Genomic DNA, 16,246 nt, shown 5'->3' on the forward strand with positions numbered 1-16,246 from the left:
TCAACACCTTTTATTCTGGCGCTGCTACCCGAGGGGATGGGGAGGGGAGCGCGGGAGTTAGGTGGCTGAAGGTCCCGGTGAGCATGGTACTGTGACTGGTGGCCTGACCTTCCCCCCTCCCACTCTGCATTACATAATGCACCCCCTAGGCTTGCTAGGACCCGCACTTCAACTATCGCCACCTGGCATCATGGCACACCATCTCAGACCCTCACATGTGCCCAACCCATCCCACCTGCGATAAAAGGGAACAATTGCTGCAGCACGCGGTCGGTGCGGGCTTTGGCGCTCCTTCACCCTCAGTGGGTGCCCCGGTGCTGACGCCACTTCTGAACTGACTGTGCTGGTGCTAGGGGTGCCCCTCAACTTCCTTATTGACTGACCTCGTGTAGCTGGACACCTTGCAGGGGCTCCCACACTGCGCCACTGCCTTCTGAGGTGAGACCCCCCTGCACCCACAGTACATGTTGTGCTACGCTTGACCCTTGTCCATCACCTCTCGGGATACATGTCAGCGATCCTAGCCACTTCCATATGCCTCACATAGGCATTATGTACTTTCTCTAGCTCTCATGCCAGCACAACTAATTCTTCAGTGGACTGTGCTTACCCTGCAGTGCCCTGTTTGATCGTCCCAGCCATATCCGCACCCCCTGAGTCTAGTCTTTCAGTGGTTCAATCGGTTGGCCACACTGCCCACAGCTACTTATTACAGTACTTGTCTTGGCCTTCTGCAGAGCTTAAGCACCTGTGCTTTGCTGGACTGCAGCATGCGTGGGTGTTTCTGCTCCCCTGCGCTTCAAAACTCGATATGGTACGGTGGTGACCCACAGCAGAAGTGCCTCACTTTGACAAACCCAAGTAACTGGACCCAGCACCCGCTGCGCCCATAGAGGAGGGTGGCATGACCAGTGACCCTGTATTGGCCTCTTTGGTGGGCGTGGAAGCTATAATGGCTGAGCTTAAGGTGGGATTTCAAGCCATTGACTGTAGAGTTGATGCCCTGGCTGACCGCTTCGACTCCTTTGGGTGAATAACTTGATCGCCACGATGTCCGGCTTGACGCGGCTATGGGGAGAGTTTCAGACTTGGAGGATGGTGCTGCACAGACCACGAAGCACTTGGAGAGAATGGAAACGTTACTGAAATCCATAGCCATTAAGAACAAAGACCAAGAGGTCAACGTAGCAACCTACACCTGAGGGTTGCAGAGTCCAAAGACACCGGTTGCATGGATCGGTTTCTTGAGAGGTTACTTGTAGATATGTTAGGCAAGAAGAATTTCACTTCCACCTTCGTTGTGGACTGTGCTCACCACTCCTTGGGCCCCCAACCCAATCCCCGCTGCCTTCCGCAACCGATAATTGACAAAATGTTAGATTTTCGAGACAGGGCTCGCCCAAAAGAAGGGTCCGTTGCGCTGGCATGGCTCTGAGTGTTCCCTTTTCCCAGACTTTACTATGGCAGCGTAGGAGGCACGTAAGAAGTTTACAGATGTCAAGATTGAGCTGCTGAAATTGGGGCCCCGATATGCAAGGTTGTATCCTGCACATCTCAGGGTTGATATGGATGGCAATACTTTTTTCTTTGATACTCAGGTGGCCGAGCAGACTTTATGTATGCAGTGCTCAAGAGACCATGCATCCTTACAACTTGTTACACCAGACATGTTCGCTCCTGATCTCTATTTCGGTGCCAGTATTTACCTCTTCTCTTCCAGTTGATGCTACTGTCCCCGCTACTGACACCTGATGGGTGGCACACAGGCGACCCCTCACTGGGCCTCTTACCCTTGCTCCATGTGACTTATCCCACAGCTCATACTGAATCTCTGCCACCCTAGACTTTGCTTGAACTCCATTCCATGTACTATCTATCATGACCTGACTTCATCTGGGCATCTGCCATTGCGTAGCCACCCCCCAGTGGTATACACAGTTTGAATGACTGATTTTCTTTTGTATATTCAGGTAGATGCTGGAATTGGGATTCACTGTGCTCTCTTCCGCCTTGTGTGGGTGGAGGGTGGGGGGATGGGAGTTGGTTGTTTGACAATTATTATGTTTATTGTTTCTCCGTCAGCATGTTCTTTTAGTCTAGTCATATATCTGCACCACTACATTGCTTCCACCATGCCCCTCTATGGCAGGCCCGACCCTCTGCCTTGCGGTCTGAGCTGGTCATACTCATATCTTGGAACATCAGGGGCCTAAACAACTCTTGGAAAGGTAAATTGGTCTTATAGTAACTTGCCCGCCATTGCGCACAGAGTGGGAGGGACAAGGGTAAACAGAAGGAGTTCCAAAAAGGGCCCCAAAGTAATCCCCAAGGAAACCAAGGTAAGGGTTCCCAGCCTCCCACTTAAAGGAAGCCATGGGTACCGACAGCTAAGCCTGTTCATAGGGGTTCCAAGGCATGTTATGGTTGTGGTCAGGTGGGCCACTTCCAAGGGGATCCTCCGTGTGTCCCAAGAAGGTTACCACCACACCCACTGGTGCACCGCCCTGGGAAATGGCTCGTGAAGGCTCAATTCGGTCACCAGGACTGATGAGCACCCCATCCCCAGAGCTGATGAGCTCATAAATCTGTTGGGAGCAGCCCGGTACCTCAGTACATTTGACTTAACGTCTGGGTACTGCCAGATTGCCTTAACTGATGGGGCAAAGAAGAGGTCAGCATTCTCAACGCCAGAGGGGCACTATAAATTCCGGGTGATGCCCTTTGGGTTTAAGAATGCCCCTGCCACTTTTCAGAAGTTGGACAACCGGGTGTTTGCTAGAATGGAGGATTTCAATGCTCCGTACCTGGATGACATAGCAGTGTTCAATGCCACTTGGAAGGAAAACTGCACCACCTCCGGGAAGTGTTGAAGGCTCTGCAGAGGGCAGACCTTACGATCAAGGTGAGTAAGTGCCAGATCGGGCAGGGTTCCGTGGTGTACTTGGGACACCAGGTAGGGAGTGGCCAGGTGGCACCCCTACAGCCCAAGATTGACCCCATTCTGGCTTGGGAACCACACAAGGCCCAGACAGAGGAGAGAGCCATCTTAGGACTCACTAGGTATTACAGAAGATTTGTCAAAGGGTATGGCACCATTGTTGCCCCCTTGACAAAACTGACTTCCAGGAAGCAGCCCAGGAAGCTGAACTGGACTGATGCCTGCCAGAAGGCTTTTGATGCCCTGAAATCTGCCATGTGCCCACTTGCCAGGCCCTAACCTTTCCTTTCTTACATGTTATTCACCCTTAAGGTAGGCCCAAGGTACCCCTGTGGGCAGGGTCGGTGTATGTGAAAGGTAGGACATGCACTAATGTGTGGGCATGTTCTGACAGTGATAACGTTTAGTATGTCTGGACTCAGAATGTTCAAATGCATCTTTTAGAGATTGTGATTTTTACAATCTGTGTTTTGTAGACATCTAGTGTGCCTCTGCTAGGTTTGTGTATTGCATGTCTAGCTTTTGGATGGCAGGGGATGGGAAGGAGCAGTGACTCCAGAGAGCCTGATGAGTCAGTGCTGGGCTGAATAGACCTGGGCTGCATTTAGAGTAGGGGGAAGAGTTTTCCCTTCACCTGAATGGGCCTGGTCTGCCTTCAACAATGCTGTCCCAACCCCTGCCAGGAAGCTGCACCAGAGTGGACAGAAGCGGTTTTGACAGGGCTTCTCTGCCACCAGATAACAAAGGATTTTGTAGTATAAATATTGGGGTCTGGGAAATCAAGAGGAACCTTTGTCAAGGAGAAGAGCCGGAGAAGCTGAGGAGGAATACTGCCCCTGTGCTCTTTGCTGTCTGGGGTTGGCCTGCAGTGGCTGCTTGCTACCAAGGAAAGGAGAAAAGGACTTTGCTGTTTGCTGTGTCCCCTGCTTGAAAGAAGATCTCCAAGGGCTTGAAACTGAGCTTGTCTCCTGTTCTGAAGTCTCTGGGACACAAAGACTTTACCACCAGCTCCCCTGAACTACCTTTCTGGGAGTTTTGACCTACAAAGAGGTGCCTGCTGTTGTTTCGGACTTCTAGAGACTGTTTTCCGCTGGGAGCTGGAAAGGTAACGCAACTTCAAGAAGTGAGACACATCCGCACCTGTTTCCGATGCATTGCAGAGGAAATCGTCGCAGTGCCTGCCCGCGGCTCAAGAAATCGCCACACTCCACATCAAGTGCACCGATCTTCGCAGTCTGAGATCACCGCACCGATTTCGACGCAAGGCCTGCTGTGCAGAAGCAAGAGTTCAAACATCGTTCCGGATCGTCGCATCGCATCGAGGCGCCAAGTTTGTCGCATCGATCGGGGACGCATCACCTACCCATGCAGTAAGAAACAGATGCATCACCTCCTCTGGAGCAAGGAACTGATGCATCACCTTCCCTGAGTGTAAGGAACCGATGCATCACCGTCCCTGTGGCCCATTTTGTTTGCTTGCGTAATGCATCCAAGGTACTTTGTGTGAAAAGTGTTGCATCTACAATTTGCTTTGAACTGAACTATTTCTACCATCCAAAATTCATATTCTTATTACTGTATTGTGGGTTTTTGTCGTTCGGTCTTATTTTGGTTTAGATAAAGATTACTTATTTTTCTAAACTGGTGTGGTGTCCATTTGTAGTGCTTTCAATGTATTACTGTATGCTTTCCACACTGCCTCTGAGATAAGCCTGTCTGCTCTTGCCAAGCTACCAAGGGGGTGAGCACGGGTTATTTTAGAAGCGCATCCCCCTTACGCCGACTAGAAGCAAGGGTCCCTATTTGGACAAAGGTACCTACCTCTGCTAACTTGAGATCCTCATTTCTAACACTCACTTTACCACAGCCACTGTCATGGACTGCTTTAAAATGCTCTGAATCCATAGTGCATTACAAGCTGCCTCACCCACCTATCCCCTAGCACCGGACAAATTCCAGCTGTTAACCTTGGTGATAACCGATGCCGACAGGGCACAACTGGTCTTGAGTCTACACCAGACCGGTGTGGCCTTGCTTCCGGCTCAGGATAAGAACCTCAGGGCACTATGGGAGGGGGATCTGGGCCATTCACTGACAGATAAGATATAGAATGTCTGTTACTCGCAAACCTATTCGCTTTCACCTAATCACCCTCAAAAACATATACATTTAGCAGGGTCATCCCCAAACATTTTGCCTTCACCCCTCCTATTTTTCTGAATTTGATTTTGTTGGCCATAGGTATCTCTGCACTTTACCACTACTAACCAATGCTAAAGTGCTCGTGCTCACTCCCTAAAACATGTTAAAATTGGCTTACACCTGATTGGCATATCGAATTAACTTATAAGTCCCTTGTAAATTGATATACTGTATACCCGGGCCTGTAAATTAAATGCTACTACTAGGCCTGCAGCACTCCGTCTACCACCCACTTAAGTAGCCCTTTAAAACATCTCTCAGGCCTGTCATTGTAGCCTACCAGCAGTTTAAAACTGCTGATTTGATCTGGCAATGTAACCCCTTTGCAAACCCTAAAGCTCCCTTTTTATTTCATTTAATTAACCCTTAAGGTAGGCCCTAAGCAGCTCATTATAATTAGAGGTATATTTTACATTTCAAATGTCCTTGTAGTGAAAAATTGTTAAAATCATTTTTCACTACTGTGAGACATACCTCGCCCATAGAATAAGATTGGGTTACCTTAATACATTTAATATGTGCTAACTTTTGATTGAGAGCATGTAGGTGTCTGAAGTAATATAATTTAAAATCCCCTTTAATTATAATGTTGGAATTTAAGTCAAAATTCTTAAGATGCCACTTTTCGAAAAGCCTGCTCTTGGGGCCACATGACTAGGCGTATTTGGCAGTTGCCAGTTGGTCTTTGAGTATTCCACTCAGACTTGATAGACGGTCTAATGCAGCTGGCAGGATGGGCCATCTCTGCCTTGATAGGGGGGTGCGGCTGTCACTTACCACGCATTTCAAAGACACTCGCTCAACTCACATATAAAGGACTTCATTGTAGCCTACTGTGCCCACAGACAGACTGGGACCAGGGCAAGGAGGCAGGAAATTCCAGACACCGCTGAAGGCAGAAACTCCAGAAGGGGAAACATCGTTTACAACGCATGCGATACATCGCATGCCATTACAACGCAAGTCGTTACAACAATGCGTTGTTACATCGCATGCTATTACAACGTAAGTCGTTACAATGACTTGCTGTAGGGGGAAGACGGTGTTGGATTTGATGGATTTTCAATCCAACCCCTTCCCCACTGTTGCACACACTGGAGTTGGAATAGGAAATTATACTATTCGAAACTCCAGCTCTCCCCTACAGCAAGTCGCTGTAATGACTTGCATTGTAATGGCATGCGATGTAAAAACACGTTGTTGTAAAGACTTGTGTTGTAATGGCATGCAAAGAGAAAACGCGTGCGTTGTAACAAGTGCTATTCCTCCAGAAGCTTCTCCTACTTTCTAAGTAGGCACACGGTATAAATATTGAACCTTAGACCCACTCTTTAGATCACTTCTGGCCCTGTGGAAGACTCAGAAGAAGGACGGCTCTGCTGCCCGACTGCTCTGCTGCCCTGCTCCCTGAGTAAGAAGGACTGGGCTTGCACCTTGAACCCAGGACCACTAGAGTGACTTCAAGGGCTAGTTTGCTCATCTCCTGATCAGAACCTCAGGGAAAGGAAAGGCTCCAACCATCTTGAACACTGGACCTGGCTCTGCTTTAGTGGCAGCCGGCATGATTTACAGGTGGTGGGTGGGTGCAGGCAAGTGGGGGGCGCGATGGGGTTGGTGGGGAAATGAAAAAAAATTATAATTAAAAAAACACTCACCTTCCCTGATCTCTGCTCCTGCTCTCCTTGTCAGACTGAGGCACAGGAAGCACAGTCAGGCTCTAGGGGTGGGCGGAATTTGCGTAGTCGCGCTACGCAAAGCTACACGAAATGGTAAAAAATCTCCGCGAACACGCAGGGTTCCGCGAACACGCGGAATTGCTTGTTCCTCCCGTTCGCGATGCTTTTTTCCTGTTCGCGAACGCTGTTTGCGTGCTCGGGGGGAAATATCTCGCAAACACGTATTTTGAAAGTGAGAACAAGCCAAAAATTCCACAAAGCCGCATATCGCAGAAATTTTGGCAATTCTGCGTTCTCCGCGGAACGCGAAATTACCAAAATTCATCAAATTCCGGAAGTGGAACAGAATATACCGCCCAGGCCTACCAGGCTCCCCTGACCAATCACAAGGCTGCAATGCAGTATTGTGGTTGGTTTTGAGCGTCCTGGTTCGACGCTCAACCAGGGAATGGGGGCCTGGACTTCTTTTCCAAGCAGGCTTGAATTAGGGGTGGGCGGAATTTGCATAGTCGCGTTACGCCAAGTTCCACAAAACGGTATAAAATTTCTGCGAGCACGCGTAACTCCGCGAGCTTTCGGAATTGCTTGTTCCGCCCGTTACACTACAGCTTTGTCACCTCGCCGGAAAGGCGCAGGAGTTCTTTGAGTAAGCTGTCCATCATAGTGGGGAAAGGGCGGGAAGATGCTGCATACCGCTAGTGTATGTGGGGCTGGGCCAAACGGGCGGGGCTTCTATGCGAGTTCACATGCCTCTTGTTTATAAAGAGCACGATCTGAGCAGCAGATGAGGAGAAAGAACCTCTGGGTCACAGGAACTACATGGGGATTGTGCTCAAGAAAGTCATGGATGCAAGGACCTCCATCAAGCATCACAGCTAATTTTTGACGGTAAATATGGCAAGAAAGCACACCTGCCCGACCGAGCTCACGATTTTTTTGGGCTGATTAATGCGTTACCGAATTTGAGCTTTAACTCGGGCACCTGCTTTATTTATATCTGTAAGTGCTTCCTGTTGAGGTTTAATTTTTGTGACAGGAGCATCGTGCCAGAATGAATCCTGCCCAGCATATTTATCCAAGAAGATGCCACCGTTTTGTGCAATACCTATACTTAACTGGAGTACTTTCTACTGGCTAATCAGTAAGTGCTACCTACTGCTTAGCCTCGACCATGCTCCCGAATTCCGCTACGCCGTGGATCGCGGAATATTTGGCAATTCCGAGTTCCCAATGCCAAAATTTCACAAATTCTGCGAGCGGAGTGGAATTTACCGCCCAGGCCTAGTTTGAATGCAGCCTTCATGGAGAAAGGGCCGAACAAACAGTCATTGTGCACTTAGGAGTGGGTAAACCACTTCTCCCCTGCCATGCTCCTACAGCAGAACAGCACCAACAAAGCAGAAGGGAACTTTAAATGATAATAACTCAAAGTTATTATCATTTTATGTTTCCGTTACTTTGCAGTGCAAAAGCAGTGGGGCGACGCTCCTTCGCCATAGCAGAGGACTGAGCTGCCCCTGCTCTGTTTGCTGTGAGTCCAAACCCCCAGGTGGTGCCTCTCCAGTCCTGGACCCTTGGAAGTAGACATAAAGGTGCTCTGCCAGCCCAGCTGTGATCCCCATCGCAACCAAACTAGCTCGCCACAACTCTCATCACAGCCCTCGCAGTTCCACATTGGAACCGACCAATGCAGTGCAGCGCAACTCAATGCAAGACCATACATCACTCCTGGGAACCGCCTCTGTGCAACACCCTACATTAAGGAGGTAAGGTGTAATTTGGCACACACTCCATCGCGTTCAGCCTGAATGTATGACTTTGTCACAGTGTGGCGCGAGCAGATAACTACAGTTGGCGCTTTGTGATTTTAAGCACTCATTTTACCTAAATAATTAAAATGCATTGCTCCGGTTCTACGTATTGGATTTTTGTCACTTTGGTGTCAAATTATTTATTCAAATTTACTTTAATTTTCCAAATTGGTGTGGCATTTTCATTGGGTTTTTTCACATTATTACTGCTTGTGTGCTGCATAAATACTTTAAACTTTGCCTCTAAGTTAAGCATGAATGCTTTTGTTCCAAGTCACCAGAGGGTTAAGCACAGGTTAATGTTGTTAGGTTTGTGGTTCACCCTGACGGGGAGTGCGGCTGGTGCTTGAGAAAGGCTCACACTCTCCTCAACCAACAACCTAAGTTCTCACAGAAAGAGTAGTAGATAGGTACATCTTTTAGTTGCCTTTTTCCAGATTGAAGAGTCCAATATTGCCTGTTTAGTGAAACAGCATATCGCTGCTTCCTGAATCTTCAATCTTCATTACTCCTAACTATGACTGAATTCAGAATCATGGGTTATGGTGTTTCTATTCACCTATGACACAATTAGTGAGTATGGGTTCATGACATTGGAGTAAAGAAACAAAAGAGCTAACCTTTGGTCCAACTCAGAATGGTGCAAGTCACACAGGCACATCTCCCTCCTGGGGTCTGTGTCTTCTAGCTCTGAATGGGTGTTCTGGTTACTTTATCTTTACTGGTCCAATGCAATGATATGCTTGTTCATCTCTTTCACTTCAGTTACCCATGAGATCCAGGAAATTGGTATCCACCACCTGCTGAGCACAGATTTCTCCCAAGCTGTTTTGATTTGCCTGGACACTAAAAGTCTCCTAGTTCTACCTATCTGGTATATCTGACAGGGCAAAAGTTTTTTCCTAGCCACAGTTATCTACCAGTGCACCAATATCACCTTGACTGTAGTTCGGTCTGCTGGTGACCTCCTTCCCTGCACAGGGAGAGGAGATGTAAGAGTTCCTAGAGTAATTCTTGCCATCTGCTGCCAAGGTCGCAAAACCAGTCTTGAGTTGCTTGTGCTCCAGCTCAGAGAGGAACTGACATGACAAGTCTGACTGGACTATTCCTATTGGAGCAAGGTCAAGGCTGATTTGCATATGGATAGGTCCAAACTGAGGTGCCATGGTGGGCAAAACAACAATGGGTTGTAATGCTTATAGAGCAATTGCCAATGGATAGACAAATTGCAAGCATTCCTCCCATCATCTTTTGTGTGTTTAATGTGTCACCCTAAGTGAAAAAGTTTACCAAGACGTGGGTCCGGCGCTCATTGTGTCTTAGACCTGAGATTCTTGCAGGTAGTGTTTCCCTAAACGTTTTTCCTCCTGGGTTTTGCTGATTCTCTTCTTTTCTGATAGCCTTAGAACTCTGCCCATTGGAAGTGCAGTAAGAAAGTGTGTGCTCCCTTCCTGCAACACGTTAGTAAGTGGTGCTTTCATGAAGTTTTTAATCATGTCTCAAGCCTGCCATTGCAGGCCTGTGTGTGCGCACTTGCACCTGCAATGTTTTTAAACATGTAACAAGCCTGCCATTGCAGGCCTGTGTGCGCTCACTCTTACCTATGATGGTTTTAAATATGTGTCAAGCCTGCTATTGCAGGTCTGCATGTGCGCAATTACACCTAGGATCAGGTTGGCCTTTCTAAACCATTGCCAATCCTGTGAGGACCGTTCACTACCCTTGCATAAGTCTTGATGAGTGAAGCATTTGGTAGGTGGAAGGACAGCAGGTGCACATGTTTGTTCCCTGTCCAGGTAGTGAAGAATACCCATGTGTATTTCCCCTACATCTGAGGGTTGCTCTTCCCATAGGTCAACATGTGGGAATGATGGAAATTACTTGAAGCTGCAGTATTGGCTTGCAGTGTAGCAACCTTATTATGTTTTCTATCATTGGATGCACAATGACAAACCCTCTCCTGTGGCAAAGGTGGTATTGTCATTTATAGCTTAGAAAGGACACTTCTAGAAAGTGGGCATTTCTCTGCTCTAAAACTTTTTGTGCGAAAACAAGCAATTTCTTTTGCTAAAACTCTTTGTTTGTCTTGTAGTTTGACTCCAGTTCACACTGGAGGCTGGGGGAGCATATCTGTGCATTCTCCAGCGACGGCTATAAACACTTGGCGTGCAACTGGAATGACAGACCTCTGTCATTTGAGGGCCTGGCTGGATAGACACTTTCTGACACTCGGCCTCTGAGAATCTATATCATTGCCCCACTAAAGACTAAGATCTGCATTCCACGGACTCATGGCAGACAGGACTGAAATTTAGGGGAGACATATGTGGTTCAAAGTGAAACCCTCTGAATCACCCCTGCTTCAACGGCACAGTACAGTATAACTACTGGTGCCATACTTCAGCAGGGTAGAGATACACTTGTGGGGACATGGAACCAGATATCCTGGACTGCATGGCACACATGCCATAGGAGTCTGTTGTGTACAAAGAGGATTACTGCCATTGGAAGGAGACCATGCACCCTTCCTGAATAGTGGCTTGCCTGGGCTGGTACCTTCTGCTGTGTGGCACCCTGAAGTGTGCTCTCCGAGGGCTTGTTTACTTGCTCCCTGTTCTCTGCTGCGAGGGACCCACACCATCTACATGAGACTCCCGGTGAGCGATGCCATTTAAGTGTCCACATCATCCGCTGGATCCCAACTGGTAGCGCGGTGTGAGCGTGGAACAAAGTATTGTGTCTTGAGACCAGATTGCCTTGTGCAAAGCCCTAAAAGTACTGCCCGCATGTAAGGAGTGTGGCCCCTGCATTGTGGAAGTCTGAACATGCATTAGCGTCTTGTTGGTGGTGATTCACCGATTGCAGGATCCAATGTGGCCCTCTTTGTCGATTGTGCTTCAACTCTCTTGTGCGACATGCCGACTGCATGCTCATTGCATGCAGTGTCCGATTATCTGGTTGCAACCCTCGAAGGGAGGGCATACCCATAGTAGTGCCCCATTCTACCCTGTGCAACACTGCTAAACTTGCACCTGTGTGTGTGACTGGAAATGTCTGGTGCAACCAATATCAACGTGCAGCAGGCACTGTGATTCATTTCCAGGGAGGTATGGAATTTGCGGATAGCACTCATTACAACACATGCGTTTTCTACGCATGCCATTACAACGCAAGTCGTTACAACCAATTGCTGTAGGGGGGCGCTGGAGTTTTGGAATAGTATAATTTACTATTCCAACTCCAGTGTGTGCAACAGTAGGGAAGGTGTTGGATTGAATATCCAACAAATCCAACACCTTCTGCCTCTGTCAGACTAACCTTGTGCCAGTAGTTCCACAGGTGCAGAAGAATGTTTCTCCGATGCCCCCCACAATTTACTGACTAGGAAACTACTCCTGCCAGCACGCCACAGGGGGAAGGGAAAATGGGAGGAGAGAGAAGAGAGAGACTGCCTCGGTATGACTTCTGTCTTTTCTGCACCTCAAGGATAATGGTTGGAGTCTCCTGCTTTTGGAAAGGTGAAGTAGACAGATATCTGCAGGGATGTCACAAGCACAACATACACCAACCAATTTTCCTAGTACTGTTCCTGATAACTAATATGTTACATGCAATTTCAAATATACCTGTTAACCCCCGAGACAATTGCCCCTCTCTCAAGTAAATAGTAATGACTTCTTTCAGGAAACAAAGGTTCTGTCTCGATGATGAATAAAGAATTCAGGAGGTCTCAAGCAATAACTATACAGAGTCAATTCTCAAGAGAAACAAGACCTTACTTGACTTATGGTAGTAGTTCAGTACCGAAGAGCTTGTTTATAGTCACAGGCAACTTTGTCTCTTGATGAAGCTTCAGATTTTAGGAAAGACAATAACGGAATGGGGAGGAAAGAAGTTCAGAGAAAGAATGCTGTCTAAGGAGACAGAATTCCAAGGACTGAGTTTGGGACCAAATTACCCCCAAAAAAAGAGAATAAACTCCTCGGTGTACACACCAAAAATCTCGCCACTGGCGAACCAAAATGGAGAGCTGATAACACAAGAAGGAATTCCAGTCAGAAGAATTTCCTTAGGAGCAAATTCGAAGGGTTTCTCACAGCTGCTGGTGACAGTTGAAGTGCGAAGAGCAGCGCTCGAGAGCCGGTGAAGTATTCAGCAAACGTCAGTAAGAGAGGAGGGATGGAACGCTGACCTCTCTCGCTGGTGTAGCGGCCATGTTGGAATTCCACAATTACTCCTGAAAGCCAAAGTCTTCAGGAGGAGAGACAAAAGAAGTCGGAGATAGGGCAATTGTCGTTTCCATCTGGGATAATTCCTGACCCTATGCCAACTACTGATTTGAGGACTCTGAAGGGAGATTAACGCTAGGCCCCCTACAGCAAATTGTTGTAATGACTTGCGTTGTATTGGCATGCGATGTAACAACGCGTCGTTGTAATGACTTGCGATGTAATGGCATGCGTTGTAAACGATGTTTCCCAGAATTTGCAACTCTTTGTTTTGTCTGACCAGAACAGTCTGGTGCGACTCGCATCAACGTGCACCAGGCATTGTGCCTCATTTCCAGGGAGGTGCGGAGGAGCATATTCGTGTTCCAGTGTGAACTGATTGCCTGGGTGTCAGATGGGGTGCCCCTTTCCTCCAAGGAGCTTCCCTGCTTCATCCCCCATTCATCGATTGTTCCTTTTCTGCCCGCAGTGCAGCAGATCAACTGCCCTCTCCTAACCTGCCCAATTGACTTTGTGTTGCCAGGTAGTATTGCCCGATCAGGCCTGGGTGGTGAGGGTAATTGACTGGGCTGAGGAAAGCCTCCGAGAGGGATCGGAAGCAGGTCAAGAGATGGTGTGACAACCACCCCCGTGGTGACGGAAGGCACATTGTGGAATCTTTTGATTGAACGACTTTTGCTCTCAGTCCGCTTCTGCTCTGCATCCCGTGGGTGAACCTCATGAGTGGTGTCCAAACCCTCATTTGCCAACTGTTCCTAATTAGCCCTGCTACCTACACCCACCTTTTTCCCTGGGCCCCTGACTAAGAGTAACTCCAGCCGCAACCGGCCTAGTATAGGGGGAGGGTGGTTTATCTCCAACCCATGAGCATAGGGTAGTAGGTGTTAGCTGAAAGGAGGAGAAGAGCGTGGGCCACGGGGTCATCCCCGTCAGTTCCATCAAAGAATTTGCTTTGATGGAACTGAGTATTCAAATAGAGCTTTGAAGGCTAACCATTGCAGGATTGTATGGCAAGGGGTGGGCGTGCGAGATGAAGCAGGCATGGTATCATCAAGATACTGTTTGATCTTCTGTATTTTTTCACTAAAGAATAGGTTGAGGGCATTGCAATTTTCAGTAGAGTGAGGAATAGGTGAGGCTGGCAGGGTGTTGATGCAGTGCTTGATAGTGTTGAGCAGCATTCTGCTTCTGTTGGTGGCTCTATTGTTGGTGATGGTACAGCACTCTGCTGTGTATGATGTGCTGTCTGCATGCTGCATGGCTATAGTTCAGTATGAAGAGTATTTTCTTCCTTTTTCTTTCCTGTCTGCGAATGGATCATTTATTTTCCGCAAGTTATTTAGAAAGGTGTTGGCATCGGATGTGGAGTTGATGTAGTGAGAGTTGACTTCAAGTATTAGGCTGTCTATGGAAAAGTCTTTGAAGGATCTCAAGCTGTGGTCTTCTCTTTTGTGTTGATCTCGGTTTGTTGGTAGAGATAGGGATGGCAGTGTGGTAAGGCCATTTGAAGGGTACGGTTGTTTTGCATTGGATTGTTGGTGATGTTGGCAAGATCGAGAATGTGGCCTTTGGAGTGTGTTGGTTTTCTGACATGCTACACCAAATTGAGTGTATTGATGCGGTTAAAGAGTGTTTTGAGCTTCCATTGTGTGGGAGGTTAAAGTCACACAAGAAATCATATGATGCTAAATTTTATGGCTTCTACATGAAAATGAAGCTTTGTCTTTTTGGGACTATAGTAAATGTAATAGAAGGTGAGAAACTATTCCTGCAACAGTGAATGTTGACACCACTTAAGGACATGTAGTTAAAAGTGAGTGTCATGATTCTATAATAAATCCACTGCTTTATATAAGTGCTAGAAAATATTGCAATTATGTTGAGTCTGATAGTGTGGTAAGAAGGCTTTTACCACAAGCCATTCGTAAGGGCATTGCTTGATGGAGGAAATATGTATGAAATATTTGAGCCCAATGCCATTGTTGTTTGCAGGAAATGCATGCCTCAACACAGAAATTCCAGATAAGATTGAAGCTATTTCCACACTTAGGTGAAACTAGACTAAATGATGTATAGCGTGTTTCTTAAAATGAGAGGTTAACTGCAAAAACAGACGTATGCCTGCAAGGTCAATAAGGCAAAAACAGAATCAGTTCAATTATCAGGGAAATCATGTTACTGCTACTTTTAAAGGTCCAAGCTTCTCACATGACAAATATAGGGCAGCTAATGAAAGGAATATAGAGGTAAACAGAAGAAGACATACGGGTGAGTATGAGGAGAAGAAAGTCTTAAAGGGCATTCAAATAGGAATTTAGAGAGTCAGTGAAAGTAAAACAAGGAAATGAAGTTATGGATGATGACAGTAAAGAAGTTAGCTAAAGTAAGAGTGCAAGGAGAAGAAACAGAGGTCGACAGCTGCTGACACATGAAAAGCAAGCACTCACTTGAGCAGCTGTCAGGTCAGTCAGTTGGAGCTTCGGAAGGATCCTACCCACTTGGCCATCTGACAGTCTCTGTATGAATCTGATGCCCAGCTCAGGCAATATCCCTCCCCAGGAATCAAGCGCCTCTGGGTCCATGGCAGTAATATTTACAGTTTGCAGAGACTTTGCTAAGGCATGAGCCACCTGGAATCAAAACATAAAATAGCCAAAAGGCTCTGGAAGTTAAGAAAGAAATATGAGGGAGGAGATGAAAGACAAAAATACAGAAAGAAGCGCAACAACAATGTCATAAGGTAACTAAGCAACTCAGTCTAGCTGATCTACCTGTTTGACAGCACCCACTGACTATTCCTTCTATAAGGAATTTGTGCAAAGACTAAAATATTCTAACAAAAATGCTTGGTGTATGCCAGAGCATCATAAATCCAAATACTGCTATGTGTGATATGTCCTTCAATAGCAGGAATGTTTAGTTGGGTAACATTGCTGAACTGTTTCATTGAATGCATGCTGTGGAGTAATCATTCTGAGCTCCAAAGAAAAGCTCACCACGATCAAAATCTTAAAACCAAACATTTCACCAATGCCGAGTGCATTCTATACTGGTAGATAACTTAGGACCTCATCTATGTTGCATTCTATATCTTGAGATGTATTCAGTTAGATGTGGAATAATGAGAGAGCAACCTCCATTTCACTATCCTTCTCATTAACAATCTTTTCATTTATACTTGATCCTATATGGACTGTCCATCATTTTTATAGAGGTGCTATTGCCCCTTGCCAACTCACAGTCTCTCTATTCACTCTTCATAGCTGGCCCTATAACATTGCACTTTTGGAGTAATAGTACCCAGGCTGTAGGGAAAATATTTCTACAATACAGTTTGAAGCACTCCTTTGTAACGTATTAATGAATGTTTCTTTTCATCCAGCAGAGGCG

The 16,246-nt window shown here is 46.9% G+C and overlaps 1 protein-coding gene across 1 annotated transcript in view; it reads right to left on the reverse strand.

Moving 5' to 3' along the window:
* The window catches only part of STRC (stereocilin), a 378,265-nt gene that overhangs the window by 226,278 nt on the left and 135,741 nt on the right, over nt 1-16,246 (reverse strand). Inside the window, exon 10 of the mRNA XM_085646154.1 lies at nt 15,304-15,486. Coding sequence (XP_085502280.1) covers nt 15,304-15,486 — 183 coding nt within the window. The remainder of the gene's footprint in view (nt 1-15,303; nt 15,487-16,246) is intronic.

Source organism: Triturus cristatus, chromosome 3_1 (assembly GCF_964204655.1).
Source record: "Triturus cristatus chromosome 3_1, aTriCri1.1, whole genome shotgun sequence".
Classification (NCBI taxonomy): domain Eukaryota; kingdom Metazoa; phylum Chordata; class Amphibia; order Caudata; family Salamandridae; genus Triturus; species Triturus cristatus.